General features: G+C 43.1%; 1 protein-coding gene and 1 long non-coding RNA gene across 2 annotated transcripts in view; one reads left to right on the top strand and one right to left on the bottom strand.

Annotated features, from left to right (window-relative positions):
- The first annotated feature begins 889 nt into the window (after positions 1–889).
- Positions 890–24,272, top strand: LOC139805575 (myosin-3-like). Its single transcript, XM_071764117.1, has 41 exons — positions 890–1,008; positions 1,145–1,197; positions 1,759–1,970; positions 3,576–3,719; positions 3,806–3,962; positions 4,681–4,708; positions 4,790–4,898; positions 5,401–5,493; positions 5,808–5,871; positions 5,953–6,051; positions 7,408–7,511; positions 7,596–7,734; positions 8,596–8,714; positions 8,891–9,040; positions 9,482–9,652; positions 10,627–10,936; positions 11,053–11,129; positions 11,666–11,753; positions 11,845–11,962; positions 13,283–13,406; positions 13,497–13,633; positions 13,711–13,966; positions 14,142–14,384; positions 14,724–14,900; positions 14,980–15,125; positions 15,210–15,300; positions 15,672–16,061; positions 16,170–16,296; positions 17,260–17,378; positions 17,849–18,045; positions 18,262–18,445; positions 18,694–18,859; positions 19,443–19,567; positions 19,727–20,035; positions 20,121–20,324; positions 20,436–20,561; positions 21,565–21,735; positions 21,828–21,932; positions 22,009–22,104; positions 22,228–22,366; positions 24,098–24,272. The coding sequence occupies exons 3-41, from the start codon at positions 1,767–1,769 to the stop codon at positions 24,112–24,114; spliced, it is 5,823 nt and encodes a 1,940-aa protein (XP_071620218.1). The 5' UTR covers positions 890–1,008; positions 1,145–1,197; positions 1,759–1,766; the 3' UTR covers positions 24,115–24,272.
- The window catches only part of LOC139805576 (uncharacterized), a 103,521-nt gene continuing 98,399 nt past the window's right edge, over positions 20,841–25,962 (bottom strand). Inside the window, exon 8 of the long non-coding RNA XR_011729885.1 lies at positions 20,841–21,848. This is a non-coding gene — a long non-coding RNA (uncharacterized lncRNA). The remainder of the gene's footprint in view (positions 21,849–25,962) is intronic.

Below are 25,962 nucleotides of genomic sequence, written 5' to 3'. Positions count from 1 at the left end.
AAGAGCTCCATCCAAAGCTCTCTATGGCCTAAAGGGTGTTCACACCATCTTTGCAAGAGATTATGATCCAGTTTTGCAAGAGCCACAAGAGGTTTTATCTCGTTGAAAATGCACAGCTCTCAGCAGGTTGTTGAGTCAGAAAGCAACCCAGCAGAAGCTGGATGTGCTGTCCCCTGGTTATGGTGGGATAGCATGTTGGAACATGGCTTCTGCAGCTCCTTTTGGAAGCAAGGGTAGGCTTTGGCAACATAGGCAATCAAAGTGATATTTGAAGCAACATTTCTGTAGCTTACTCAGGGCTTGGCGTTCATGAACCATCATCCCTGGGCATTGCTGTTCTTGATAAGCCTCCTATTTGCCATTGTTTAACACATGATACCTCATTCACAGCCCCTTCTCTCATCCTTCTTGACCCCTGTGTGATGCAAAGCCACAAGAAATATCATAACTGATCCTACAGTGACCCTCAGCAATTTTTTCCCTTCCTGTGACCTTGCCCTCCACCTAAGGGGGAGCTGCTTTGCCCTTGCCACTGTGCAGCTCTGCCCTGGCAGCCCATGAGCAGGAGTGGCAGGGTAGGTCCCTTCTGGACTGTTAATTCTCTGACATATTGGTGAGAGCAAGTATGAGCGAAGTGATGGCCCTGGTGGCAGCTGGAAGGAAAGCATGGTCCCAGTAAAGGACGTTCTCACAACAAAGTCTACAAACCACAGTTAGGTCCCAGAGTTACTAAATCTGGAAAAAAGAGCATCTCCTTTGTATACATACTGTATATGGCAGAAAATGAACATGAAGTGGTGAGCAGGAATATGCATTCCAAATATGGGGAGGGGGCTGAGCTAAGGGAAGGGACTGAGCCTATAAAAACTGCGAGGGTGAAAGTCCTGGGTGGTGGCTCCTGATCCCCTGGTTGTGCTCCTGGCCTTCTGCTGCAGGTTCTGCTCTCTGTGCTCAGAGCTCCACAGGGCTGTGGCACTGTGGTGGGAAGTCTGCTGTGCTGTTCCTGGGGTAAGGAAGGACTGTACCTGGGGTTTTCTTTGCTGGTCCTCAACTGGAGTGGTTGCTCACAGTAATTGAGAGGTATTGGACCTTTGGAGGGGCTGTAGCTTAACTGGAGTCTGACCTTCCACTCTTTCTCTTTCAGAGAGCAGAGAGGTCATCCTGTTCCTTCCTTCTTTCAGTTGGCTAGTTGTTAAGGTGAGAATTAAGGCATGAAATCTAAGAGCTTGCCCAGGCTGACCTAAACTGCCTCTTCCCTTGTGCTCACTGTGGGCAGGTCCCCATTCTTTTTCCTGCATGGGTTGCTCTAATGGGCCACAGCATTTGTCCATTCCTGCCCACTACAGCTGCCCACCAGAAGACTAGGACAGGCTCCATGCTAAAGGCAGTGGGGGAGATCACAAATGCAGAGGAGAACTTGTAGGAAAACAGGCCTCAGGACTTCATTCTTACTAAAGACTCTGTGAATCCTTCAGAGATCCCTCCCCTTTGCTGCATGTCCCCAGGGATCCCTCCTGCTCATTTGGGCATGGATCCCCTTTCCTTGGGGTCACGAAGGGTGGAAGCTCTTCTTTGTAGCTTTTGTACATTCCAGCTGGAAAAGGCAAATATCTCCCTTGAGCCTTTGTGGTATGTGGGTTTGGGAAGGGTGTTCAGGTATATGCTCTCAGAGCACCTGACCTGGGAGATCTGGTGGACATTCTGCTGAGATCAACACTGCAGACTTTACAGGGGACCACCACAGGGACTGTCTTTCAGCTTCAGCCATGAGCAGAGACCCTGGCATGGAAATTTTTGGTGAGGCTGCACCGTACCTGCGCAAATCAGAGAAGGAAAGAATAGAAGCCCAGAATCAGCCATTTGATGCCAAAACCTACTGCTTTGTGGCTGACCCCATGGTGGAGTACACCAAAGGGAAGATCAAGGCTGCACAGGATGGGAAGATAACTGTGGAGACAGAGGATGGCAGGGTAAGTGCATTCCTCTGGGCCCTCCTCCCAACTCTGCTGGGGACCTGGGTGTTTGCTGCTGTGGGTAAGGAGCACAGAAAGAACCAGAGCAGCTCAGGTGAGAAATCTTACCTGCCCAGCATCTGCCCTCTGACTGGGACCAGTACAGCTCCAGAGGAATGCATTGCTCTGGGTGCTGGGAGGAAATTATTCATTGGATAATTATTCTTGGTTTAGGTTTTGAAGATCAGACAATGCTCTGAAACAAGTTGGGTTGTAGGCTTGCCAGCCTTAGCAAGTCTGTGCTTTTAACCCTTTCTCATACCCACTGATAAATTCCTTCCTTTACTGGTAAAAGAGCAGGCAGCTACTTTGAAAATCCTCTTTGCATGTGAAATTATTATCAGTGGCTCTGGATGCACTTTCCTAGCGGGGCCTCCAAGGTGTTAATCTTGCAAAACTGCTGAAATGTCTTAGCAGCTTGTGGCCTGATAACTTGTGTAAGAATAGCTGCAGCAGCCCAATCAACATCTTGATAGTAAGCACTACCAGACTTTTAGGAATGATCACTGAACTGACGTTATCTTAGAAACCTCTCTAGTGACTCCCAGATAATGTCCTGTCAGTGGTAGTTAATGTACCATCTCTTATTCTATACTGAGACTTCCCATGAATCGTCATTATTCAAGTGTTTGAACCCCTTACAAAGGTATTTAGGGAAGCATATCCAAAAGTTGCTTTTGAAACATGTGCCTTTAATTCTTCCTTTCTCAAAAGAAGGCCAAGATCATTCCACTAATCCGGGCCTGAGCTTGAAGTTAGGGTACTATGTTTCCAAATCAACTCTAGTGGCAGTAACACTATTTCCTCCTTGGACTGGAATAGTCAGCTTGGACCAGTCCATGGGAGCAGCAATTACAGCTTAAAAACAATGGAAAAATGGCAAAAGCCATCTGGACAAACGGCAACAGGATTTTCAAACTCTTTCATGGATTAGTGTGGTCATCTGTGTACATATGCTTTTCTGCACATCTTTTCCCTCTCCTGCCATATCCTCAGGCTCCAGCTGTGCAGCAGGATCATTGCCCACAGTGCAAACCTAGGAGACAGTGCTATTTGGCAGGGTAGAGCCTTTGTGGGATTAGGAATGACAGCAGTCAGGAGTGGCAAGAATCTGTTCCAAGGCAGGATTTGTTGTTGAAAGATTTTGTGCTGTTGGTGTCCTGTCTCCCCAACACTGTGCAGTGTGGATCCTGAAGGCTGGAAGGCTGCCCAGCAGTTGTCCCCAGAGACTACAGCCACAACCAGCAGTGACCTGGAGAACAAAAGCAGCAATAATGTGTAGAAAGATCAGGTCCAGCAAAAATTGTGTCTGTGTTGTAGCAATTCCAGGACAGTAAATTCACATCCTGTAAATTTGGCAATGTTGTAGGGCTCCTGGCTGGCTGGACTGTCTGTCCTGTTATAGCCATGTCCTGTTTTGCACATCTAAGCAGGAAGAAAAGTCTGAATTAGAGCAGCCTTACAGATGTGATCACTTCTCTGTGTTTGTGTCTCTGAGTGTACGCATGGAAGGAGCATCGAAAGTTGCTGGATCAAGATTAACTCTTTTTTTCTGAATTACAGTTGGTTTCTGTCAAACCTGATGATGTATATGCCATGAACCCACCTAAGTTTGACAGAATTGAGGATGTGGCCATGTTGATTCACCTGCATGAACCCGCTGTCCTCTACAACCTCAAGGACCGCTACAGCTCCTGGATGATCTATGTAAGTTTCCTCTCATGGCAAATGAGAAAATCCAGCTGCCAGGACATGGAATTCAGTGTCTCTTCTGTGCTGTTCTTTCCTCACAGACCTACTCGGGTCTCTTCTGTATCACTGTCAACCCCTACAAGTGGCTGCCTGTATACAACCCAGAGGTGGTGTTGGCCTACCGAGGCAAGAAGCGCCAGGAGGCCCCTCCACACATCTTCTCCATCTCTGACAATGCCTATCAGTTCATGCTCACTGGTGAGCTTTCCTTTTCTGACCAGTTACAAGTGTGTTATTCTCCCCCAATTGCTAACCCAATTCCTGGTTCGGGGTCATGTTGCAAATTATCTGCTTGGGCTCCCAGCTATTGCACTGTGGAATTAGATGGGCCAATTTTATGTCTGGGTGATGCAAAACCAGCTACAGACTTTTCCCTGTTTCCTGAAATTGTTTTTTTTAGTTTTGTTTTTTGGTTTTGCTTTGGTTTTTTTTGAAGTGCTTTGCTGTTGTTTGAAGTGCTGATGAAGTTATTTATATTTCTCATCTAAGTAGTAGGATAACAGGAACCACTGCAAAGAGCAGTTGTAATTGCATAGGCCACAATGTCTGGTCAGCACACCAGCACTTGGCTTCAGGAAGCAACAGGTAAGTTCAGAACAGAGATGGAAGAAGTATTTTCACCAAAATACATAGTTTTAGTTTGAATCAAATCCTGTTTCTTATTAAATAGTAACAAAGGTAAAGAATAGTAAAGACAGAAGCAAAAAGGAGAATGTATGATGGACCAAAGGTGGAGCAGAAAAAGAGAGCAGTACAGGGAGGGAAAAACAGGAGGAGAAAAACACTGTGCATCTTTTCACATATCTCTGCAGAAATTTTGTTTCTTTCCCTCAGTGGACACCAGGTTACGGGTTGCCTGAGAACTGGCACTTTTTCCTACATCTTCTCTGACTGCACTTATTTTTCCCTTTGACAGATCGTGAAAATCAGTCTATCCTAATCACGTAAGTACATCTGTTGTGTTGAACTTTGTCTCCAACCAAACACAGGCAGACAATCCTTCACTCTGTTCTGTCTTTCCATAGTGGAGAATCTGGTGCAGGGAAGACTGTGAACACGAAACGTGTCATCCAGTACTTTGCAACAATTGCAGCGAGTGGGGACCTGGCCAAGAAGAAGGAGACCTGGATGAAGGTGTGAGGAAGAAAGGCTTGGCAGAGGGGCAGTTCAGGATGTTAGGAATTTTTGGCTGTGGACAGCACTGGTGACAAACATTTACCTGAAATTATGAAATATCTTTTATTAGTCTCAGCCACTCTCAGAAGTCAGTGAGAAGAGGGGCTGACCACAGGAAACATCAGTCAGCAGGGCTGCCTCTGTCACTGTAGCTTCACCTGGACAGAAACCAGGTCTTGGGGGATTGGTGTCCAGGAAGAAATAAAAGCTCCAGTTTCTTCACATGTCTGTCCTTATGGCTGAGAGATGAGAGCTCTGGCCATGGGGAAAAAAGTGAATTATTTACCATTTAGACACAGTGCTGGTTCTTGGCACTGGAGCTGAGAAGATGCTATAGTAACGCTGTGCAGCTGAAATGAAGGGCACGTAGTTGCACAAGTACTCAGGAGAGCTGCAGTGTAGTCACTTCTTTTGGCATAGTCCATGATATTTTTCAATAAGTATTCAAATATTTATGCAGGGTACACTCGAGGATCAAATCATCAGCACTAACCCACTTCTGGAAGCCTTTGGGAATGCCAAGACCGTGAGAAATGACAACTCCTCACGCTTTGTGAGTCATTATGTTTCTCTCTGCCTTCCTGCATTTCTGGCCCTGTTTGCATGCTTGTGCCTTGTGAGGCACTGGGCTAGGAGTAACGTTCTTGCTGACAAATTTCTTGGTTGTTTGTCAGATGCTGATGTGTTCACAGCTATTTCATGCTCAACAGTTTGCTGTAACAAACTGTTCCCCTTTATTTATCTCTTAATAGCTAAGATAATTGAGATTGATTCATAGATACTGTCACTGAGACTCAAGAGAGAAAACCACACTTTATGTTACCCTGAGCATGCTGAACTGACCACCGTCCTTTGTCTGATTGTCAGGGTAAATTTATCCGTATTCATTTTGGTACCTCTGGAAAACTGGCCTCTGGTGACATTGAGACCTGTGAGTAAATGAGGAGGATTTACTGCTTTACTGTAATGTGAAGAAGAGCTTGAAAAATTGATATGTGTATGTGTATTACAGACTTGCTGGAAAAGTCAAGAGTCACTTTCCAGCTGAAAGCTGAGAGAAGCTACCACATCTTCTACCAGATCCTTTCCAATAAGAAGCCTCAACTGCTTGGTAAGGACAGCCATCACCTGGTGACATTTTACAGAGAAACCAGTGTGGAAAGCTCCTTCCTAAATGTCCCAGCTCAGTGACAGAGGGTCCAGTGGCACCTGCTGGCCTTGTACCATGTGTCACAAGCACCAACTTCCCTTTCAGTAGATTCCTGGAGCTGTGCAGAGCACTAAGGCTCTGACCATGTGCTTATTTATGCCACCTGCATGCTAGCACTGACAGTGGCTGGGTGACCAAATTTGGACACAGCACTTCTATCATTGTGTAATGTTTTGCACTAGGGGTTACTGAGCCTCCAATTTATCTTCTCTGGGAGTGTTCTAAGGCAAACTGTGTTGAGGTGAGGTGCCTTACTCTGCCTTACACCCTGATGCTCTTGCTGGTGTGGAAAGTTCATTGTATCTGGCCCAGGTCCTGTGTATGATCGTCAACAGAGAGGTGAGAAATTCCCTGGGTGCAGCATGGTCAGATGTCCTCATCTACAAACTGAACTCTGCCTCATATACTAGAAGTTTTTTCCCATTTTTCCCCTTCTCATATCCATGACATACCCTATCCATGCCCAGCATCTATCCCAAAGCCTTTTGTGACACACTCAGCCTCCCTCCGCTCTTCCCATCCCTCCCTACTACCCACTGGACATTTCCCAAGGTGAAGCTCCTATACCCATTGTCCCACTACATGCTCTCCCAACCTATACTTCCTCCCTCTTCCCTTCCCAGAGAGACTGCTGTAAGCCAGGAGTCTGCACGTCTGTACAAGGACACAGATTTATCTTCCATGTCTGGAGGACTTCCTTTCCTGCACACTGCTCAGTACCACTGCACACCTGCACACTCATGCTTCTCCTCTTACTCTGCCATAGGACTCAGGACTGAAAATGAGTTGTGAATTTTGGGCTTGATTAGATAGAAATACACACATTTTTGTTACTTATGTGCACCAGCACCCAACCCCAGTGGGTGAGAGGGGCACTGAAGCTGGATTAGTGTATGGCATGTATGAGGATAACCATGTATGAGTCTTACCTAAAGGTACCTTTCTTAAAAGCTATTTCTTTGGTTGGTCCTTGTTCATGGTCTGCCATTGCTAAATGTTCAGCTCACAGTTCACTGTGTATCAAACTGGTCGGACTGAGAACCTGACCAGAACTCTCGGGTCGGGCTGAGAACCTGACCAGAACTCTCTGCTCATCCAGTGGAAAGCAGAAGAATGGCTTTGCTCTGTCTGTCATGTTTCTTAATAGTAAACCAAGAGTCTGGGAATACAAAAGGCAAAAGCCTGTGAAACCTTGCTGAGCCATTGTCCCATTTTCATTGCCAGGATCTGGCTCTCATTCCTATTTTTGCCTTTCAGAGATGCTCCTCATCACAACCAACCCATATGACTACTCCTTCATCAGCCAAGGGGAGGTTTCAGTGGCCAGCATTGATGACCAGGAAGAGCTCGTTGCCACAGATGTGAGTACTTTTAGCAAGGAGAGACCATCACCATCACCATGCCCATCAGCACCATTACAATCAGCTGATCTATCCTCTCTGCAGGCAGCCATTGACATTTTGGGCTTCAGCCCAGATGAGAGAACAGGAATTTACAAATTGACAGGGGCAATTCTGCACTATGGGAACATGAAGTTTAAGCAGAAACCACGTGAGGAGCAGGCAGAGCCAGATGGCACAGAAGGTAATCCCTTTATGGATTGTAGAATTGTATTTCCAACTGGTTTAATACAATTTTTCACTAATAATGCAAGGAGTCTTCTGGAAAAGAAGCAGTTGTTCCTTGATGAACATAAAAAGGAGGTTCAACCTTCAACTTACCACTTCCTGTGGATTCACTTTCTGTATCCACTTTATTTCCAATGTCTCTGCTGAAAGACCTTGTGCATGGGACATGCTACTGTAGTGTTTTCCAGCATCTGGTACCACGTCCAGACCTGTTCTGCTTGGATGACACTGTGGACAAGTGGTTGGAAGGGAAAACCACTGTCATCCCATCACCAATGCAGCCACTGCTTTTACCACACCTCTTGGGGCTGCTGTAGCCACTCAGTCATGAAGACCAGCCCCACAAGGCTGTTTGGAAAAGTAAATGAGAATGTTAATTGTTGGAAAATGGTGAGGGAGAACTAATGCAACCAGTATGGTTGATAAACAAGCTTCAACTTTATTGCGCAGTAACTTTTACTTATATATTATTTCTGTGACCACACCCCCGCCACCACACGACAATATAACGTGTTATTGGACACCCGGCGTGTCTACCTGTAGCACAGCAAATCCCTGGTGCAGATAGCACAGAATTATGGGCCAATCTAATTGGCCCCTCAAACATGGGGTTGGGCATGGCAAAGGGGTCACACCCCCTACCTTTTCAGGAGCATTCGGGAACATTCTCCAACATTCTACAACAGTTAATCAAGCTTTGTGGGTAGAGTAAAGCCAACCATTTTGCCAGGTTTCAGAGTGAGCTCTGGCTGGCTACAAAACATTGTCTGTCCCAGCTGAGAAGACAGTCTTCCAGCTTCTTAGTCTTGTTTTTCAGAAGCTGACAAAGCAGCATACCTGATGGGCCTGAACTCAGCAGACTTACTGAAGGCTTTGTGCTATCCTCGGGTGAAAGTGGGAAATGAATATGTTGTGAAGGGCCAAACAGTTGATCAGGTGAGTGTCAGGGAGCAGCAGGGACTGTCCTCTCCCTATGGGACAGGAGTGGAGGCAGGTCACAGCTACTAGTGCTCTTTGTGGGGTGACAGTATCTGTGCATGCTGGAGGGGTGTTTTATTCATGTGATGCACTAGCGATGCCCTGACCTAGCTGTGTGAACCATCTCCCTGCAGGTGTACCAGGCAGTGAATGCCATTTCCAAATCAGTCTATGAAAAACTCTTCCTATGGATGGTGATGCGCATCAACCAACAGCTGGATACAAAGCTGCCAAGACAACACTTTATTGGGGTCTTAGACATTGCTGGCTTTGAGATTTTTGAGGTTTGATTTTACATAGCACTCTCAGACTTCTGGCTATCTTTAAAAAGTTTGTTGTTTTTGCCTGTCTTATCTGATCTCTCCTCCACCTCACCTCAGTGCAGCCCTCAAGAATGGGCCAAATCTCTCTGAAGCTGCTTCTGCCTTTGTAGATTCAACACCCACTTTGTAAGAGAAAAGAAATGGCAGAAGCATAGCTAGCCATCAAGCTGCTCTCTCCCTCCCCACAGATCTGTATTTAGTGACTCCAGAACATCACCAGTGCAGGCTACATCAACAATGTGCTGCAGAGCATTTCTCTAAGCCAGGACCACCCATGAAATACCCTTTACACTCGTATCAAAACCCTTCAGGGATAGTTTGGCTGACCTTGCCATGACATTTCTATGAAAAAAATTGCTTGGTGTCAGTTTAACAGTATTAACACATTTACTCAAATATTAGTTCAACAGCTTTGAGCAGCTGTGCATCAACTTCACAAATGAGAAACTGCAACAGTTCTTCAACCACCACATGTTTGTGCTGGAGCAGGATGAGTACAAGAAGGAAGGAATTGAATGGGAGTTCATTGACTTTGGGATGGACCTGGCTGCCTGCATTGAGCTTATAGAAAAGGTGAGTTTCTTACACAGCTTGTGTAATTACACAAGTCAGATCTGGAGGGGTTCTCATGAGTGGTTTCATTGAACGTTCTCAGTGCACTCTGTGAAGACTCCATGTCTCCTTATCTCCTCCCTCCCTTTAGACATAATTCTTAATTATCCACTGACTGGAAACTTATTCTACCTTCTAAGAAGACATTGTTTTTTTCCTTCCTGCCTGCCTGCCTTCCTGCCTTCCTTCCTAATCACTGTAAACTGTCATTTCATTGTCATATCTAGCCTAGTTGTCTTCTGTCTATATTTTGGTTCCTCTTCAGTTTTTCCTCTCAGTTAAAATAAATTAAATATAGAAAGCCATATGAGGCTTTCTTTTTGCTCCTTCTCAATAAGGAGAACTCTGCTCCCAAGAAGTTACTGTGTAGTGAAATGAGGCAATCAGGTGTTGCTAATTACAAGGTGGGAGGCGTGAGCTTGTGTCAAGCCCACCTGTGCCTGATTAGGGCTGACCCCAGCTGCACATGAGCAGGGTTGGGGGGCCAATAAAAGGTGAGCTTCTGAATGCATGCTCAGCTCACTCTCGAGGAGTCAGAGGAGGAGGTTTGCTGAGTCTGGAGCAGAAGCACTGAACAAGGCCAGCCAAGACTAGAAGCAGCAAGGTCAGAGCACTGTTTGTGCACCTTGGCAAGAACTCCTGTTTGACTACAAAGCGCTGTGCCCCAAGAAAGGTTTGTCTGCTACATTACTATATAGGTTTTGTTTGGCTTTTTTTGTTTTCTAGCAACAGTATGGGTAGTTCAAAACCCTATTTATGAAAATCTGGTGCTTTTGAATATCTTGCCAGTTGTTCACAAAAAGTCTTGCTCGCCTCCTCCTCCCAAGCTAATTCTTTATAAAATGCCTCCAATAATTTAATCTAAGTATTTCTTTCATTGTATATTATTATAACTTGAATTGATCTTATTTGAAAATGCTTTTTTTTTTATTCAGCCCATGGGCATCTTCTCCATCCTGGAAGAGGAGTGTATGTTCCCCAAGGCAACAGACACCTCTTTCAAGAACAAGCTCTATGACCAGCATCTGGGAAAGTCCAACAACTTCCAGAAGCCCAAGCCTGCCAAAGGCAAGGCTGAGGCCCACTTCTCCCTGGTGCACTATGCTGGCACAGTGGACTACAACATCACTGGCTGGCTGGAGAAGAACAAGGACCCTCTGAATGAAACTGTTGTTGGACTGTATCAGAAATCATCTATGAAAATTTTATGCAATCTTTATGCCACCTTCACTTTCATGGATGAAGGTAAGCTCAGATGATTATGTCTCCTGTCTGGTGTCTCCAATCGTAATCACCTGACTTGAATTAGAGTTGAGACAGTATTCATGCTCTATGTATTAGATTGGCATCTCATTTTCCAGATGCAGGTGGTGGTATTAAGAAGAAAGGAACCAAGAAAAAGGGCTCTTCCTTCCAAACTGTCTCTGTACTCTTTCGGGTAGGTGTGTTCTCTGGCACAGCATGGTTCAGCTACAGAAAACACTGACAAGTCAGCTCTGTGTGCACTAGGTCATCATTCCCACTTTCTCTATTGCCATATGATACTCTGGAAAGTTACCTTTGGCTTTTGGTGAAGGCTAATTTGAATTCTACTTTGCTGGTGAGGTCCAATGGTCGAGAGGAGAAGTCATGTGCTTTGATCAAGTTGTATCCAAAAGCTACAGGGTGCTGTGGGGCAGTCAGCATGGGCACCAGAAAATACCTTTTGCATCTCATTAAAGCTCCTGTGGTACATCCATATCCAGGGGCCATCCAGGAACAGGCTCAGCCCTTCCTGGCAACGACTGCAGCATCCACCTGGCTGTGATGTGGGCCATACTCAAAGTATGAGATGATAACAAAAGCTATCCTGCAGAGCAGATAACTTCTGATGTCATGAAATTTTTATTTTCCATCAGAGTCAATCAAACTGAGAATATTTGCATTATGACTTGAAGTAGTATAGAGGTTATAAATGATCTATTTTTTTTACAGGAAAATCTAAATAAGCTGATGTCCAACTTGCGAACAACACATCCTCATTTTGTGCGTTGTATCGTTCCCAATGAAACCAAGACCCCAGGTAATTCATAAAATTCAGAGTAGAAGTTGTCAGAAAAACTAATTTACTAATTCTTGAGAAATCAGTATTTCCCCATGTTGCTCTGTCATAGGTCTGATGGATCACAAGCTTGTTCTGCACCAGCTGAGATGCAATGGTGTTCTGGAGGGCATTCGAATCTGCAGGAAAGGATTTCCTAACAAGATATTATATGGGGATTTTAAACAAAGGTCTGTAATAACATTCTTGTGTTTATACAGAGCCAAGTTCATTAGACAGAAGAGCCCTGCTAAACAAGTCAGCAAGTTGTTAGGAAATGATTATATCAACATTTAACAGCTATGTAAAGTATGAACACATATCAGGTGAAAGGGTCTATGTGAGCAGTGCCCATCCAAATGCCTTCCTGAATACTGTATGCCAAAGCCTATTTTCACTTCACATTCAGCTGAATACTTGGGCATTTACTTAAATTTTCAAAATGTACACAAGCATCTTTCAGCAAAAATAGGGAGTGTGGTTTATACCACATCCTGTATTTAATCACTATCTAGTAGAAGTGTGAAGAATGTTGTTGAAATTATTCTAACCAGAATAGTTTTACTGAAAGGAGATTTTATTAAACCTGATGACACCACTTCATGAAACTAGAAGCTTGACTTGCAAATGTGCTACATTAACAAGCCAGACTTTAGCAGGATATGTAAACTAGTTCCATGTGACACTGTCATCTTTTACAGGACTAACATTTCTAAATACATTTTCACAGCATCTTGCCTATATTTATGTATAGACTAAAAATAACCATCTGAAGAATTATAACTCAGGAAGTGCCATGGGATTAACACACTTAATAAGGGGTTGCTAAATTTAGAGCAACACAACCAGGATAAGCTGTTGTAATTGAACAAAGACAAATGTATGGTCAAATCTCTAAGAAAAAAGTACAGCACACTTACAACCTGGAACAGGGTCTCACCACACTCATGAGGAAGAACTTCTTCCTAACATCCAATCTATATCTCCCCTCCTCTAGTTTGAATCCATTCCCCATGTCCTATCACTCTCTGACATCCTAAAAAGTTCCTCCCCAGCTTTCTTGTAGCCCCCTTCAGATACTGGAAGGCCACAATAAGGTCTCCTTGGAGCCTTTTCCTTTCTAGACTGAATAACCCTAACTCCCTGTCTGTCCTCATAGGAGAGGTTCAAGTATATGATGTATAACTTTTCAACAGTGAGAGTGAATGACTTACCTGGGGTTGTCTCAAGGTGTAAGTGAGCTGTCCCCCTGGATCAGTGTAAATGACTGTGACACAGATGAGTAGAGTTTCTTAAGTCCAGGGAACAGACCACCCATGCCCTCAGTCTCAGGAAGTGCTGTAACACATGCTAGAATTTTTCCAAGCTGGCCTGCTTCTTACTGGTTTGATATTTAAGGCTGGAGGTGTGAGTCAGACTCAGCCTTTGTATCTGCAAAGTACAGCTGTTCTTGTGGCATTCTGTACACTAAAGTGACACCAAAAGTAACATTTTTTCCTTTCTTTTGTCAGATACCTCCTTTTGAATGCTGGTGTTATCCCAGAAGGACAGTTTATTGACAGCAAGAAGGTGTGTGAAAAGTTGTTGTCTTCCATTGAGATAGATCACACGCAGTACAAATTTGGACACACTAAGGTAAGAATTTAGTTTGTCACACCATGAGAAATCATTCCTTACATTAAAATGTAAGCCCAGCAATGACTGATCTCTGTTTTTTCATTGCAGGTGTTCTTCAAGGCAGGTTTGCTGGGTGTCCTGGAAGAGATGCGAGATGATTGTTTAGGAAGAATGATCACGCGGACACAGGCTTTGTGCAGGGGATACCTCAGGAGACTTGAACTGCAGAGAATGTTAGACCGAAGGTGTGTGTCTTTTCTGAGGTCTGGTTTCTCAAAGCTGTGCTTTTTTTCACAGTACTGATGAATCACGTTGGTTTCAGGGAATCTGTCTTCTGCATCCAGTACAACATCCGTGCATTCATGAACGTCAAGCACTGGCCCTGGATGAAGCTGTACTTCAAGATAAAACCACTCTTAAAAAGTGTGGTAAGTGAGAAAGTAATGGCCATGATGAAGGAAGAGTTTGAGAGAACAAAAGAAGAACTGGCTAAATCAGAAAGGAAGAGGAAAGAGCTGGAAGAAAAAATGGTGACTCTGGTGCAAGAGAAAAAGGACCTGCAGCTGCGAGTACAGAGTGTACGTAATTCAAATCCATTTTTGACTCTGATTATATAAGTTTTCTCTGAGTGTTCATGAAGGGGCTGAATGGAAATTGTTATTTCATGTTTCGGTTGCTGAATGAGCAGGTGATTTCTGCACGTACCAATTCCAGTGTGTGACAATGAAAACTTTTTTCATTTTCTATAAAAAGGAAAATGAAAATTTGGCTGATGCTGAAGAAGGATGTGGCCAGCTGATCAAAGCAAAATTTCAGCTGGAAGCAAGAATAAAGGAGGCAATGGAAAAACTGGAGTATGAAGAGGAGATAAATGCTGATCTGACAGTCAGCAAGAGGAAACTGGAGGATGAATGCTCTGAGCTAAAGAATGATATTGATGAACTTGAGATAACATTGGCCAAGGCTGAAAAGGAGAAGCATGCCACAGAAAACAAGGTACTTTTTATTTCTGACTGTTTAATAATAGTTGCTCTGGATGTACAGGTGTAGTCAACTTGAACAATAACACAGTGTTGTACAGGGAAATCAAGTTAATTAAATTTGGTCACTTCTGTGGTGCAGGAAAATCAATACATAAGAGTAAAACAAGGCATTAAAAAGAAAGCTCAGAATTGTTTTGTGACTTCAGTAGGATTGATACGTAAGCAGGGAGGTTATATAGTTTGACCATATATTGGAACTAGTCTGCCCATGTGTTGACTGCCTTTGTGTAATCAGTAGCCTATATAAAAGCCAGAATTATTAGTGACCTTTAAGTATTTTGCCTTACAATAGGTTAAAAATCTAACTGAAGAAATGACAGGTTTGGATGAGTCTACTATGAAGTTAGTCAAGGAGCAGAAGGCCCTCAAAGAAGCCCACCAGCAGGCACTGGATGAACTGCAGCTTGAGGAGGAAAAAGTTAATGCCCTCACCAAAGCCAGAGTCAAGTTGGAGCAACAAGTGAACCATGTGAGCACCTTCAATGCAAGGAGAAGGGACATATTCTTCACTTGTTCCACAGTCATCTTTACATGCGTTTATGTTACAGGTTGAAGAATCTTTAGAACAGGAAAGAAAAGTGTGTATGGATCTTGAAAGAGCAAAGAGAAAGCTTGAGGGGGACTTCAAACTTGCCCAGGAAACCATTGTGGCTCTAGAGAATGATAAACAACATTTAGATGAAAAATTAAGGAAGTATGGGAAAAAACATACAGAGAAATTTAGTTTGTTTTAAACAGGGCATGGTTTTTTATTATTAAAAGAACACTTTTTTCACAGGAAAGACTACGAATTTAACAAGATGCAAAATATAATTGAGGAACAACAGAATTCTGTTACTGAGTTGCAGAAGAAGATCAGAGAGTTGCAGGCAAGAGACTTTATGTAACCACTTCATCATTACTGTTTGCTTGTTTATAAAGTGTAGCAGCATGAATAATGCTTGTTCACATTTGGTAACTGATGAAATCTCTGACTTGGTCACGGTGGTTTCCTTTATGAATTTTGTAATAATGTTCTCCATACAAAAGCTGTGATCTAAAGTTAGCAGGAGCTGATTCATGGGTTATTTCCTGCTGCTAAGCCTTCACCTACAATAGTAAAGGAGTAAAATGCAAAGGGAAATTTTGCTTATTGTCTTTGGAAAATGAGCTTGGGTACTATGACAAATACACTTTAACCTAAGCATTGAATTTTCTTTTCCCTTATTAATTCCTTATGTGCTCTTTCCTCAATATACAGGCGTGTGTTACGGAGCTGGAAGAGGAGACCATGAATGAGAAAGCTACAAGGGCAAAAGCAGAGAAGCACTGTGATGAGTTGGCTACTGAACTCGAGGAAATCAGGGGAAGACTTGAAGAAGCAGGAGGAGCTACTGCAGCTCAGATTGAGATGAACAAGAAGCGTGAGGCAGAATTCCAGAAGATGCGCCGTGACCTGGAAGAGGCCACGCTGCAGCACGAAGCCACGGCTGCCGCCCTGCGGAAGAAGCACGCGGACAGCACGGCTGAGCTTGGGGAGCAGATTGACAACCTGCAACGGGTGAAGCAGAAGCTGGAGAAGGAGAAGAGTGAGCTGAAGATGGAGATTGACGACCTGGCCCGTAGAACAGAGACGATTACCAAGTCCAAGGTGTTTCTTCATAAGTGAAATACTTGAATTGGCAATATTTCTGTCTGGTGGGAATTCAATGCAATTCAAACGTGCATACCCAGATTCCACTTTGTTACTCCCTTTCAGGCTATTCTGGAAAAAGTTTACCACACCCTGCAAGACCAAGTGAGAGAGATGAAAGCCAAATTTGAGGAAAAACAGAGAAATATGAATGAGATAGTTATACAAAAATCCCAGCTCCAGACAGAGTCTGGTAAGTAAGGCACAAAGGTTTTGCTGATGGGATATTTTTTCCCTTCACTAGCATAGAGACCCTCAGACATGAGGCATTTTTAGAATCTGCTTCAAGCATTTATTAGAGTAGGAATGAAATATGTAAATTGATTAACCTTTGTGCTACACCAGCTTGTAGCCAGGTTAAACATCTTGCACCAAAGGGTGATGATGATGGCTTTAAGCCAAATTGCCCATCAGATTGGTAATGGCAAAACCAGCCCTGGCAGCACTGACACTGGTCCATAAGCTGAGAGATGCTGGTGAATCACTCAGTCATGGGTAGGACAAAAGATCACATGACAGCCACCCAATCCTGGTGGAGCACAGGTAGCTCTGGTCCTCTGGTATCAGCAACAATGAATAAGGTTCCTGGTAGCACTGGGTGCACAAACAAACTGCACTATATAGTGTGTGGGAAAAATATGTGAAGTCTAGAAAAAAGTACTGAAACCCACCTGGAACCAGTTGTGAAGATGGTACAGAGTATTACTAAGTATTATGAATTTGGTTTAGGAGAAAAGAAAGAAGAGGGGGGAAAAAGGGAAATTCCCTACATGGGCCAAGCAGGACCAACCAAGTGGTTTAGGCTGACAGAATTGTGTGTTAAGCATGGCATGCTGAATGAGCAGTCAAAGTTGTGATTAAAACAGAATGCAAGTAACATCAGAGGAGATAGAATAGATTGGTGTTGGATGAGACTCTATCTGTTTCATAATTTCCTTACTAAACCCTGCATTACTCCAAGAGTAAAGATGACATTGTAAAAAATATATACAATGAGAATTGTAGAACAAGAATGGTGTAAGAATGTATATAAGGGTAACAACCGATGGATACATTGTGTGATTCTTCTTGTCTGTTAGTGACTATTATTTATATATTAATGTTTTCAGGATGCTTAATCTGGCCAGTACTTGAAACTTACATTCTCTTGTCACAGGTGAACTAAGTCGTCATCTCAAAGAAAAAGAAACCATAACATTGCAGCTGTCCAGAAGCAAGCAGGCAATTACACAGCAAATAGAAGAATTTAAAAGTCAGCTAGAGGAAGAGATCAAGGTATGTGATCACATTCTAGGGCTTCAAAATGTATCAGAGCCTCAGTTCTTTTCAAAACCACTTTTAAAAAATGGTAAGTATTGTTGCTCACAGTCTAACACAATAAAATTACTACTGTGCAGGGTGTGTTCAGGGAGCACTGAGTGTGTTTTGCTAAGGTAAGTATATGATATGCTAAAAAAAGTGGCTTCACTTTTGGTTAATTTTTTTGCATATTTTTTAATCTTTAAAGGCATGGTCTACATTATTTCTTTTGTTTCTCTAGCCATATGCCAAGGTGAGGGCATCACTCTTGATCTTTTCCAGTGCTAGAGCTAAGAAACATTTGTTGGACCTGAAGATAGCTGCCTTGGCACTTATAAACCTCTGGCCTTTGTCTTCTGCCCAAGCTGCAGTAACTATATTTTTAGTGCGTGGGTCATGGGATCATCTGCTGGTCACAGCTAACATAAAGACTTATTAATTTTTAGGCCAAGAATGCCCTGGCCCACGCCCTGCAGTCTGCTCGCCACGACTGTGACTTGCTGCGGGAACAGTACGAGGAGGAGCAGGAGGCCAAGGGGGAGCTGCAGCGTGCCCTGTCCAAGGCCAACAGTGAAGTGGCCCAGTGGAGAACCAAATATGAGACAGATGCTATTCAGTGCACAGAGGAGCTGGAGGAGGCCAAGTATGCAGTAGATGAGATGAACAGTCCAGGTGTTTTACATTGTGCAGAAAAAAGACCTACTTTTAGTAGCTTGACCTATATTATTTTATTAAATATACATTTTTTTGCATGTACATTAATTTAAAAAGCTCAGCTTGCACTATTCTACTTATTAAATAATGTATGCGATACATTATTTTCTTGAATCATATGCTTGTTTCATTTGTATTCCTTCAGAAAAAAACTCTCTCTGCATCTCCAGGAAGCAGAGAAGCAGGCAGAGATTGTGAATTCAAAGTGTGCATCCTTGGAGAAGATGAAGTTGAAGTTGCAAGTGGAGGTGGAAGATCTGACATTGGACATAGAGAAAGCAAATACACTGGCAGCAGTCCTTGACAAGAAACAGCAGAACTTTGATAAGGTGATAAGTGAGCACAGCTTCTTTTAAGCCCAACCTTTCTAGAAGGCCAAACTAATATTTCCTGCTGAAGTCAATACTGAAGTCAAGTTGAAATCAAGTGAAATTAACATTTATAAGCTACTCTAAAGCGTGGCAATAGGAATTTGTTTTGATTTCAGATACTGCAGTATTTGTCTAGTACAGAAAGTAGCCACAAAGAAAATATCATTTTTGGTAGTTGTAGGAAATTAAACATGATGTCTTTATAGGTTGTGGCAGAATGGAAGGGAAAGTATGTGGAGAAACAGCTGGAGCGGGAAGCTGTCTCTAAGGAATTGAGCTCACTGAACACAGAGATTTTCAAAGTAAAAAATGCCTATGAGGAAGCCTTAGATAAACTTGAAGCAATTAAACAGGAAAACAAGACTCTGAAGCGTAAGTGTTTAGCTCTGGTTTGCCATTAGCTGTTCAGTGCCACCACCACAAGGCATGTTCTACAGGCATGCTGGTGTTTGTTTGAGGTATGCTGAGTTGCAGGACTGTGTCATTACTTTTCTCTCCATCTTAATGGAGAATATAACTATCCCACCAAAAGGTGTCAGGCAAGTTTGTAAGGTGCCTAAGCTAGTAAATCAAATGTGCTAGCTCTCCACTATCTGCTGCAGGGATGTAAGATCGAGGGCGTTCAGGTGGCACTACCAGGTGAAGGTGGTGTCCTCAAGAGGGTGTGCAGCTTGTGAAAGGGAATTTTACAGATACACTGTGAAGAAACAATGACAAGACCTGTAGAGTTATGCTGATGGCTTCTCCAGAGGCATAAACCCATGCTGGTGCCTTCCGGGATCTCTAAGGAGGACTATGAAACCATATTATGGCACGCTATATGAGTTGGATGTATCTGTTTTTCTCAGTACAAGCATAAATGATCATGTACACATGTAGGGATGTTTACACACATATGTAGGTATGCAGAAGAAGTGTTGATCACAGGCTAAGACTGATGTCATTCTTATCTCAGAGGAAAAAGCAGATCTGACTGAACAAATTACTGAAAATGGCAAAATGATCAGAGACCTTGACAAAGCCAAAAAGCAAGTAGAAGTAGAAAAATCTGAGCTGAGGATAGCTTTGGAAGAGGCAGAGGTGAGTTAATTTAAATATTATTGGGAAAAGCTCTCTATTCTCTCTCCTGGGCAGTGGCTGCATGCAAAGTTAACTGCCACAAACCATGGGAATCTGTGTGAAGTCACTAACGTCACAATGATCACTTTCTTCCTTTATTTTTCCCCTTTTCTTTGAAAGGCAGCTCTAGAGCATGAAGAGGCCAAAATCCTTGGTGTCAACTTAGAAGTGAGTCAGATTAAATCAGAAATCAACAGAAAGATTACTGAGAAGGATGAGGAGATCATCCAATTAAAAAAGAGCCATCAAAGGACTGTGGAGACAATGCAGAGTGTTTTGGATGCTGAGATCAGGAGCAGGAATGAATCCTTAAGGCTGAAGAAGAAAATGGAGGGAGACCTGAATGAAATGGAGATCCAGCTGAGCCGTGCCAACTGCCAGGCTGCTGAGGCACAGAAACACCTGCACAATATACAGGGAGTTCTCAAGGTCTTGATTCGCCTTTTGGGTTGATTTAGATTTAAGCACAGTATCTGAGAAATTCATTAGGACAAAACTGGCTCTTTATGTTTAGGACACGCAGCTGCACTTGGATGATGCTCTGAGGACACAGGAGGACCTGAAGGAGCAGGTGGCCATGGTGGAGCGCAGAGCAAACCTGCTGCAGGCTGAAGTTGAGGAGCTGCGGGCAGCCCTGGAGCAGACAGAGCGGTCGAAGAAATCGGCTGAGCAGGAGCTTCTGGATGCCACTGAACGTGTGCAGCTCCTCCATACCCAGGTAGTTTGCTTTGGGATCCAGAGATTCACAGAGTAAGAACAAATAGTAATTCATGGTCTCTGTGTAATGAGCACAAATAGAGCAGCTCAAAACCTCTTTCCTCCTTTGCAGAACACCAGCCTTTTTAATACAAAGAAGAAGCTTGACGCTGATATGGCACAAATGCAGACTGAGATGGAAGATACTACTAATGCATCAAAAAGTGCTGAAGAAAGAGCAAAGAAGGCAACCACGGATGTGAGGATGTTACTGTGCTTTTCTCTTTGAATTTTCAGGGCTTCCCAAGAGCACTGTGCTAGCTGTTAATGTAAATCCTCTTGTCACAAGTTGGATAACGAACCAGTCTGTGGGCCTGCTTGAAGAGACTGTGTCAGAGGACACAGGGAACTTGTTCTACAGACAGATGAGTTATTGGGGCTGCTGTCATCATCAGGAACTAAGCCCACATTGAGTCAGTCTGAACCAAATAACTTTCTCCGGTGCTGCATAAAAATGTACACCAGAAAAAAAAAAATCTTGCAGTTTTGAAACCAGGAAAGTGTTTAATGTATTTAAATATTTGTCTTTTCCAAATCCTATTTAGGAACTCTTCAAATGAGAATTGTGAAGTACCATTCAAAATCGGTGCTATATCCTCCTGTGCAATTCTAGGGAAGCTCAACTGGGCAATAGGGCTGGTTGGACCCAACCTGCTAATGATTTTTGATGCATAGGATCAAAACAAAATCTTAACAGTTAAAAACCATTTTTTGGAGTTAAAATAGAAGGAAAACATCTCTAGCTTCTCTGGAAAAGAATAAAAAGTAAAATAGATAACTTTAATGTGTGAATAAAACAGGAATAGAGCCTTACAATTAAATACACACACACATATATATAAAATTTCTAATGTAATTATTTTATTGTCACATTTTTCAATTTAGACTTATTTTGCTGCACAAAAAAAATATTGAATTTTCCATTATTTGCACCTGGGTGTCAATGGGGGTCACAGTAATGATTGTTCAGTAGGACAGGGCATTTAACTTTTCTGTCATTCAAAGTGCTGCGTCTGCATTGAGGCAGAAAAATCTCCCACCTTTTTTTCCTTGTTTCCTAAAATGTTTCTGCCACTATCATTTCACTAAAAAAAATGAAGCAGGAAACGCAATGGCAGGAAAAGTGAGCAGGAACAAGGAATAATACAGCATATGCTGGTCTTTGATGTTCTTCTAGTTTCTTGTGTCATGTCTGTTCCAAGGCAGCCATGATGGCAGAAGAGCTGAAGAAGGAGCAGGACACCAGCGCCCACCTGGAGAGGATGAAGAAGAACCTGGACCAGACAGTGAAGGATCTGCAGCACCGTCTGGATGAGGCTGAGCAGTTGGCTCTGAAGGGAGGCAAGAAGCAAATCCAGAAGCTGGAGGCCAGGGTGGGTATTAGCACTGAACATGGGTGTCTAAAATACCTTTCTTCTCTGAGTCTTGTGTGAGGGCACAAGCCAATTGTTGATTGATTCACCAGATCCGAGAGTTAGAAGCTGAACTAGAAGAAGAACATAAGCAGTCAGCAGAAGCTATCAAAAACATTCACAAATATGAACGGCGTGTCAAAGAACTTACTTTCCAGGTGGGTATATATAGACAGTAATTCTGCTGTAGTTTTTTGTCCCAAGCATGTGTAATTGCACATTCACTTTCTACAGAACGAAGAACACAGGAAGAATATGATGAGGTTACAAGATCTGGTAGATAAACTGCAGATGAAAATCAAATCTTACAAAAGACAAGCTGAGGAAGCTGTGAGTCAGTAAACTGAATCTTATACTTGTTTACCATTTTCCAGGACTGTTAATTTAAAAGTTTGCTCTGCACTCCAACATGTTGTCACGTGGTTTTTAGTTTCTTTTGTTTTGATGTTTCAGGATGAACAAGCCAATACCAATCTCTCCAAGTTCAGAAAAGCTCAGCATAAGCTAGAAGAGGCTGAGGAAAGGGCAGATATTGCTGAAAGTCAAGTAAACAAGCTCATAGCTAAAGCCCAAGAAATCCCTTTCCACAAAGGTAAGCCTTTATTGCAGGATGCATGTGTGCAGTTTTTACTCCATCATTCAGAAAGGGCAGTTGTGGAAGGAAGGGACTGCAAAGATAGGCTGAGAGAGTGAGGGTTGTTCAAACTGAAAAACAGAAGGCACTAGTAAGACCTTATTCTGACCCTTCAATATATAAGGAAGTTTATAAAAGAGACAAGGAATTTTTACAAGGGCCTTGTGTGACAGGACAAGGGGCAATGGCTTTAAAATGAAAGAGGGTAGAGTTAAGAAGAGATTTTTTTATGATGAAGATGGTTGCCCAGAGAAGTTTTGGGTACTTTATCACCTGAAGTGTTCAAGCCCAGGTTCAGCTGGGTTTTGAGCAACCTGATCTAGTGAAAGATGTCCCTCTCTCTATCAGCAGGGTTGGAACTCAATGACCTTTGAAGGTTCCTTCCAGCTCAAACCATTCTGTGATACTGTGACTCTGGCTTTTCAGGCTCTGGTGCCAAGCATGAGCCTTCTGGTTAGTTTCATCACTTTAGTTTCAGATTTAAGAAACAGCCTCTTATTTTCTTTAATAAGAGCCAGCCTAGCTCTGAACATTCCTAAAATAACCTTCCTGTGAGCCTTAGGCAGAATTAATTTTCTGAAAGAGAAATACACAGCAGTGCTGTGTCCTTAGCTGAGGTTCCCAGGTAGCTGTCTCCAACCCAAGACTGTTTGGTACAAGATCTAGAGTCTATTTTTCCTAGTGTGATCTTAGCAGGTGTAACACCTGACTGCACTAGTCTAGCTCTGTTTGCAGTTGGACGTAATGCCCTCAGTCCACATTTTGGAAAGATTACTAGTTCTAGTGCACATATCCAAAGAATTGAGAACCTTGGCTCCAGGCTGCCTTCTGCTTACCCACAGCATCCTCTTACTCATACAGCATTTTAAGTTTAGAACTAGTGCTATGGAGGACATGCTACCTCATGAAGGCTCTGGCCTGAGATTCAATAGACAATGTTTGTGCTGCCAGAGGTTGGTGTGCAACTTTCAGTGAGTCACTTTAATGCCACACTCCAGTAAAAGGCTTTGACTTCTCAGTCCTTGTCAGAGTGCCTTGCCAAGACCCCAGAGGAATCATGGGGAAGGCTGAGTCTGGGTTCCTGAGTGATGTGTCAAGACATTGGAGAACCTTGTAGCAGGAATGCTGGTTCTTCAATTGAATTGAAAGCCTAGACAGGGGCAAGATTTCAGATATCTCTGACTGGGTATCTCCAGGTAAAGGCAAGTTGAACATGCTGACTATGGGCAACTTTCTCAGCAATATGTTGTAGGTTTAGATCCTGCTTTGAGGTGCCTGATACTGTGTGGTGTATATGGACTGTGGGCACTTGCCATGAACTTTTGGAGGCCTAAAAATTAAGCATTGAAATGACTAAACCTTTTAATAGATACAATGGACTGATACATCCTTCTACTCCCTTCCAAGCTTTACATTCACTTCTGTAAATGCTGGGATGCCCTTTTTCCCGGAGGATGGAGGTGTGGGTAAATTCACCACTGCAATGGTAAAGTGGCACTTCAGAAAAGCCAACAAATACATTTCTCAGTTTCAGCTCATCTGTCCTACAGCATGACATTTTATAGTCTTAAGGGTTAGACACTGCATTGATTTGGGCTCCACTTGCACATCCTAGCTGGACAGTGATGATTTTAGGGACCAAAAGACTCATCTTGACATGTGTAGACTAAACAAAGCCTCTCCTTTCAGGTGGTGTTAAGAAGTGAAACATGAGCTTCCTCTGGATAACCAGAACTTACACAAAGTATTGTACCAGCTGTAGATTTATAGCAGCTAGAGCTGTAAAACTTCCATTTGTGTATGGACATCAGCATTCTTTCTCACTCTGCTACTGTACCAGTTTCAATAAAGTAGATATCTGCAACTTCATGGTCCAAATGTTGATGTTCAGATGAGAGTAATTTTCATTCTAAGTTAAGCATAGTCAAAACTGTGGGTTCAAGTGTTACTGTTGTTATGATCATGTTTGAACAATTTTGTCCTGACAAAATCAGGTGTTTGACAGGCTTCCTCCATACCTGCTGCTTGAAAGCTGATATTTTGACCTTGTTAAATGAAGCTGAGAATAAACTACTGTATGTAGAACTAAGTTTATATAGTTTGACTACTACATCAAGCATGTAAATGTGAACAAAATTACAGTGTTTATGCTGAGTTTCACTGCTGTATCTCTGCATGGGAGAACAAGACTGGTCCAGCCTGTGAACCCACAGCCAGCTGTATGCATTAAATTTCAAGTATTTCTAAACTCCTTGTAGCCAAACTTCACTTCAGAAAATTGGCCTATTTATGAGCAATCAGTGCTGCATCTCCAAGCAGGTGAGGATTTTAACTTAGGTGTTTCACTTATGTTGGAAATAGTTATTAAATTGTCTGTAATATTAGCAACAAAGTCTGAGTAGCTGCTTGAAGCTTATCTTCCCAGTAGCAATGAGCACCATAATTCTGCTTGGTCTTTCCCAAAGAGAAACAGGTTCATCTATGTTGTGTTGATGTGTGGTACTGTTGAAACTACAGGATCTCAGGTATTGAGACAACCACTGGTGAAGAATGTTGAGGAGACATAACCAGCAGCACAGTAAGGGCAAGAGAGTGAATGTGATAACTTTGTGCAGACATCCCACTGCACATTCCAGAATATGAATTAACTTGTGCACAGCACAAGATGCTGGGCCAAATAGGATCCTGACACTGTTGGGAAGTTCCAGCTGACTGCTTCATGTCTCTGTTCCTAGGAAAGGATCCCAACTTATCTGGCTCCAGGACACAGGCACATTAGTGCTCAGGAAGCAGTCTAGTCTGCTTCTGCTGGCAGCAACATGGATGAAAGAGGAGAAACTCAAGATGTTCTGTCATTCCTGTCTGAAAAAGTGATGGTCATCACCTCTCTGTTTTACACTACAAAGTTAAAACCAGCAGACACTTGTTCCTACCACTACACCTTTGAAGGTTTCACCTGGCCTCTGTATTAGACTCCCATTTTTAAAAACTTTTCTTAATCCAGTGCACTCCTACTCCTTGACAGAGTCAGGATGCCCCTACTATCATGGTCAGTGTATTTGCCTCCTCCTTAGTGCTGCAACATTACGTGTGTATGGGCTGCTATTCTTAGATGGCGGATTTGTTTTTTCCACTATAATGAAATGGTCAGGAGCTTTAATCACCTGGCAGCAACTCTATCTGGTCAACAGTTCACCTGTATGCAGCACTGCTCTGTACCACATTGCCCTGAGCTCCTGTGCCAGACACATCTGACCTGCTGAGCTGTGATGGTTCAGGGCAGCATGAATGGGAGCTGCTGGAGAGCTGAGGAGGAGCACACAGCCCTGTCTGACATCCCCATCATACAGCCTGCCACACCAGAGAGATGGTTTTGAGATCTTGGTTGACTCTCCACCTGGCAAGGCTGCTCTGTAGGAACCCTGAGCCTCATTATGTAGCATCAAGAAGGGGGGGTAGGGGTGAAGTCTTTGTCTTTATTGCCAGACTGGGCTTTAGGTAAGCAGCCAAGGGGCTGTTCACACTGCCTGCACCCAGCTGTACTGTCTTGTGAT

The sequence above is a fragment of the Heliangelus exortis genome, chromosome 20 (genome assembly GCF_036169615.1).
Source record: "Heliangelus exortis chromosome 20, bHelExo1.hap1, whole genome shotgun sequence".
Taxonomy (NCBI): Eukaryota; Metazoa; Chordata; class Aves; order Apodiformes; family Trochilidae; genus Heliangelus; species Heliangelus exortis.
The sequence above is the reverse complement of the archived record's forward strand: the minus strand, read 5'-3'. Positions and strand labels throughout refer to the sequence as shown.

Bases quoted from the DNA above. Each gene is read 5' to 3' on its own strand.
- LOC139805575 (XM_071764117.1), top strand. From the start codon at position 1,767: ATGAGCAGAGACCCTGGCATGGAAATTTTTGGTGAGGCTGCACCGTAC. The intron at 11,963-13,282 runs GTCTGTAATAAC...TTCTTTTGTCAG, and splicing joins TATGGGGATTTTAAACAAAG to ATACCTCCTTTTGAATGCTG. The intron at 17,379-17,848 runs GTATGTGATCAC...ATTAATTTTTAG, and splicing joins AGCTAGAGGAAGAGATCAAG to GCCAAGAATGCCCTGGCCCA.